Source organism: Asparagus officinalis, chromosome 8 (genome assembly GCF_001876935.1).
Source record: "Asparagus officinalis chromosome 8, Aspof.V1, whole genome shotgun sequence".
Taxonomy (NCBI): domain Eukaryota; kingdom Viridiplantae; phylum Streptophyta; class Magnoliopsida; order Asparagales; family Asparagaceae; genus Asparagus; species Asparagus officinalis.
Window position 1 is genome coordinate 50,309,541 of NC_033801.1, and position 5,634 is coordinate 50,315,174.

General features: G+C 41.8%; 1 protein-coding gene across 1 annotated transcript in view; it reads right to left on the reverse strand.

Annotated features, from left to right (window-relative positions):
* LOC109821229 (ribosomal RNA small subunit methyltransferase E) overlaps positions 1-851 on the reverse strand; it is a 15,342-nt gene extending 14,491 nt beyond the window's left edge. Inside the window, exons 1-2 of the mRNA XM_020387413.1 lie at positions 657-851; positions 480-553 (exon numbers count right to left, since the gene is read on the reverse strand). Of these exons, the coding sequence (XP_020243002.1) occupies positions 480-553; positions 657-851 (269 nt within the window). The remainder of the gene's footprint in view (positions 1-479; positions 554-656) is intronic.

Here is a 5,634-nt window from a genome sequence, read left to right on the forward strand (position 1 = left end):
CCCCCTCTTCACGATCTGTGAATCGGCGGTCCACGAACCAAAGCGTTCCCGGCACAGGCAAAGTCCCACGAAAACGAAAATTGATAGACGATTTTCGTGTTTGTTTCTCAAGAGTTGTAATTTTTTGCTTTGTTGTGTAGAAAAAGTCTTATAAAAAGATTATTCTTTCGAATTTGTTGTAATCGAACAAAATTATAATGAATTCCACAGCAGCGACTTTTGAACCAAACACCTAGGACCTTCAAGATTCCACCAGATGAACACTCCTTTAATCCCAATGGGTCTTGAACTACACCTAACTTTTACAAGTCACTTCCTTTCAAATTCTAGTCCACATAAATATTTCAGCGGCAATTGCACGAAAATCAGAAGCAAAAGCATCGATGTTGCCTATCGAACTCTAATCCAAAATTTTAAACAAATTATCCAAGTGGGCAAGTTTAGATTTGAACAAAAAAGTTCATAAGCGATAGAATTACTTGTGGTTAAGTGCCAAGCGGAGCACCTTGGTCATGTGCCAAAACTCATCTCCCTGAACTCGAACAACCTCGCCCTATAAGCCCAAAACAGAAAGCAAAGAACGCGCACAACCCGTTTGTTAAAATTCCCAACTGAACAAATAACCCTTTTGAGAAAGTAATTGAACAGCTACTAACCTTTGAAGGAGGAAGGGTTTGAGAGTGGAAGCGGGGGAGTCCTCCACGTGAACGATTCTGAGAGTTCTTGTTGTTTCTGTTGTTGCTGCTGCTGCTGCTGCAGAGGGTGAGAAGGATTCGGATGGCGAGGCGCAGGCGAAGCCCGCCGCTGAGAGGAGGCTGGGTTCCGCTAGCCGGAGATCGAGCGGCCAACATTACGTTGTTGGTGTTGCGAAGAAGAGGGACAGTGTGGGTAGATAGCGGCAGATAGAAATTTATGGATTTCATTTTACCCCTTTCTCCGAATGTTTGTTTTTTGGGGGGTTTTCTTTTCCCCGAAAATTAGACTTTAACCTCCTGAAAATTTTGTGTCCAGGCCCAAATATTTGGAAACATATGTACCCGAGCCCCTTGTATTTTTTTCCTACGTCAAAAAAACCCAAAATACATTGAAATAATGTGTTTTAGCCCCCTCTTACTTTGCCAAAGTGCCAATTAAGCACAAAGAGAGAGAGAGAAACACTCATAAAATTCTAAATTTGCAATGTACTTGTTGTCAGTTCCTCCACTCAAACAGGTAACCGTAGGGCTGAGCATGGTTCGGTCCAAACCGAAAAAACCGACCGAACCGACCCGAACCGACCCGAAAAAATCGGTTTTATGAGTAGGGCGGTTCGGGTCGGTTTGAAAACTTTTTAACCCGAACCGACCGAATATAGGGCAATACTACTCATTCTAATCTCAAACCCTACCCGACCCATCTCCAAAGAGTCAAAGACTCAAACCCTAAACTCATTTTGTAAATGGGCTGAAAACAATATCGTTATATCAGTGTTTAATGCTTTATAATCTCCTACTTTGTTGATATCTTTTTTTCCTTTAACATAGTTTGTTGTTTGATAAGAAGTTTGATGAAGTTAGAACCGAACAAACCGAACCGAACCGCACCGAATCGACTTGCAACAGTTCGGTTCGGTTTTGAATTATAGGCGGTTCGGTTCGGTTGTTCAAATTTTGATAAAAACCGAACCGAACCGACCGTTGCACACCCCTAGGTAACCGTGCCCACTCCCAAATCAAATCAAATTTCTCTCTCTCTCTAACCTTCACAGAAAAATAAAAAAACTATAGTCCCTCCTAAATTTGATCTAGATTTAGGGTTTTATTATTGAAAAATGGCCAAAACCCAAATTAAAGCCGCAATTCCTCTAATTCAGCCACAAAGGATGTCAATGCTGATAAATTTAAAGTTGTTCATCACTCACGGCGTCCGGAGCATGAATAGAAACCCTCGGCATTGAACGATGACCGTCAACCTTGGTGTCGAAGAATGATGAAGATCCCCCTTGGTGTCGAAGAATGATGAAGATCACCCTTTGTCGAAGAGTAATGAAGATCCCTCTTCGTTGAAGAATGTCCATGAATCATCTGCTTCCTTATCTCCATCTTGTTCCACGCCCCCCTCTACTTCATCATTTGGAAAAGGCAACATGGGTGACGCGACGAAGATCCTTTTGGATTGTATTATATTGCTTTGTCAAAGGGTGAACCATGTAGAAAAGGAAGAAACCAAGTTCAAAAGAGGATATCTCCCATTATAGAAAGAAGTAAATTTATGTTGGATTGTATTATATTGCTTTGTCAAAATTGCGAGAATTGGGTGGAAATTTTGTGGAATTATGTTAAAAAAATTGTGTGATGTTTACTTAGAATAACTGTGGAAATTATTTGTATCGCAATTGCATAAATTATTGTATGAAAAGATAAAGAGGGAGTTGTATTGGTGTGTTGTGAACAATGTACAATTATTTATGAATTTTAGCATATGGATGTTAAATGTAATTCTCTTCTGTTAATTTTGTGGACTGTAATGTTACACAGTACATGTTAGTTGTACTAAATTGGTTGTTGGGGAGCGTTTGGCAACCGTGACGTTTTTATCGTTTCTATTTTTGTTTTCAACAAAAACAATAAAACACGTTTGGCAACCAGGATGTTTTTTTGACTTGACCATTTATAAAATCCAAAAAATAAACACTTTTCTTAAAACACCAAAAATGTGTTTTAAGATTCCGTTTTTTCATCTAAGCCGCCGCCGCCCGCTCACCGCCGCTCCACTGCCTGTCGTTAGTTGCGCTACGCCGCCTACTATCGCCCTGCCGCGCCACTCGCTCGTCTGCGGCCGCCGGCCACCGCAGCCTGCCGCCTGCGGCCGCCGCCCGCCCGTCATCCGGCCGCGCGCCGCCAGCCGCGCTGGCCGCCGCGCCAGCCGCGCCGCTGCCGTCGCCTGCCTGGCCGACTGCCCAAGCCGCGCTGCCACTGCGCCTGCCCGCCGCCGCCCACACGTCGCTGTCGGCCACCCGTACCGCCGCCCGCACGCCGCGACCGGCCCAATCGTCTGGGCCGCCGCCGACGCAGCTCTGCCCGCGCCTTGTTGCCGCCGTCCCGCCTGCAGCCCGACCACTCGCTTCGCCCTGCAGCCCCACACCCGCCACGCCCGCGCCCGGCCGTGAGCCCACCACCGATCTGCGGACGGTCCGAGAGATCGCTTCCGCCCCACCGCTGCCGCCCTGCCAGCACGCCGGTCCCGCGCCGCCGCCGTCGCTTTTTAAATAATAACTAAAAATGGTGTTTTCAAAACATGTTTGAAAAAACACCATGGCATGGTGTTTTTTTAAAAAACACAACAAAAACAAACACCTCGATTACCAAATTAGATATGAATCTTTTGTTGATAAATGTAGACAGTCCACGTTAAAATTTATAATTTAACTGTTAAGCTTAATCATTAGTTGTTAACACTGGTCTTTGGTTATTGAGTTTACATTGTACTAAATTATTGTATGCAAAGATAAAGAGGGAGTTGTATTGGTGCATTGTGAATAATGTACAATTATTTATGAATTTTAGCATATGGATGTTAAATGTAATAGTTTTCTGTTAATCTTGTGAACTGTAATGTTATACAATGCATGTCAGTTGTACTAATTGGTTGCTAACTAAATAGAGATGAATCTTTTGTTAATAAATTGAGATAGTTCATGTTATAGTTTATAATTTAACTGTTAAGTTTAATCATTGGTTGTTAATACTGGTCTTTAATTATTGAGTTTACATTGAACCTGTTGGAAGCTTTGTTCATGAAAAGGTAATTTTGCCTTTGTGAATAGTCCCACATTGGAAAATGAGATGAATAGTAAAGGGTATATAATGGTTCTCTCCTTATTGGGCTTTGAATAGTATTTTGGGTTTTGTGGGCTTTGCATATCTACCACACACGCACGCACGCCACGCGCGCCTCGCCGCGCCGCACCGCACACGCACACCTTTTTGCTTCTCAAGCTTTTATTTTTGCACGTTTTACACGTTCTGTAGCACCGCACACGCACACCTTTTTGCTTCTCAAGCTTTTATTTTTGCACGTTTTACACGTTCTGTAACGGTTGCATGAGGGTAACGAAAGCAAGATTTGTGCGTAACGGTCCCTTGGATTCAGCGGGGGTTACACTTCTCCTCACCTATATAAGCAGGCTTAGAGCTCATTCAGAAACACACCAACGAAGAGGAAAACTTCTAAACTCTCTTCTCTTCTCTACTCTCATACCTCCAAGAAATTTCGGCTACATATTTATATGTTCTATTTGCTGGGCAACCGTTTTCGTCTGAGCATAAGCTCTGTGACTCACGCCCGAGTGCAGAGGCCGGCCAATTCCGGTGGTTTTTACCGCTAGGGGAGAGAGAAAAAATTACGCCAGGGCGATAGGCGGGTCCTTAATCTTCTAGGGCAGTGATATCACGACTGCTCCCAATCAGGCCTGAATTTTCTAATAATCTTCTAGGGCAGTGATATCACGACTGCTTCCAATCAGGCCTGAATTTTCTAACTCTTTAATTTGTTTTATATTTTTATATCCCTGTTTTGACAACAATCTAGAAGATTAATAAATATTCTTGATGTTAAGTTAATTAGTTAAAAAAAAATTTACAGTTCATCGGGGTTACTATTCACCCGAATATTCATATATTTTAATTACTTGTTGTATTAGTTAATTGTTTTAATTTATGGCATCTAAATTAGTTTTAAAAAAAAATTATATATATAATTTCTTTGCTGCTTCTGTGCACAATTTCAGTATCTGTCATAAATAAAAAATCTTTAAGTGAACCGGTTCAAGTTTTCTTGGATTAGTTGGTGTCTAAGGCAAGGTTTAAGAGTTGCGTAAAGCGCTCTGCAAGAAACGAGGTACTTAATAGATCTTTGATCAACCTCTAGTACTATCCTTACCTGGCCAAACTACCCGAGTAAAACTTTTATCTTTTCACTTTCAGAGTTTTTGATTTAAAGCAGGTTTAATTAAGTTTCTGGTCTAGTAATATTGACAAAATCCTTTTTTATATCAGATTACATCTACCTAGACTAGTAAACTTGAATTGGACTTATGGCAATTCCTGATCATTCAAAAAGTGTCAAACCTGAGAAGTTCACCGGTGTTAACTATAAACGGTGGGCTAATCAGATGAAATACTGGCTCACTACCTTAGGTCTTTTATCTGCTATTGACACTTCTGAGTCATCTACTAGTGGTTCTCAACCTTTGACTCCTGATCCTGCTCAACCTGCTCCTTCCACTTCTGGTTCTGGTGCTAGCTCCTTTTCTAGCTCTATGAAACCAGAAGAAATCAACTATCATTGTTGTCATAGGATCCTTAGTGCACTTGCGGACAACCTTTATGACATATATTATGAGTTCAAAAGTGCAAAAGACCTATGGAATGCTCTTGAAGCAGAATATGGCTATGATGATGCCGGAATTCTGCGTTTCACCTCCTCCTCCTTCAATAAGTTCATGATGGTTGATGACAAGCCCATTAATGAACAAATTCATGAATTCCTAGATTTCCTCCGTCATCTCCAATCAAAAGGAAACACTTTTACTGACGATTATAAAGTTTCCTGTTTGATTGATAAACTTCCTCCCTCCTGGTCTAGATTTGCTGG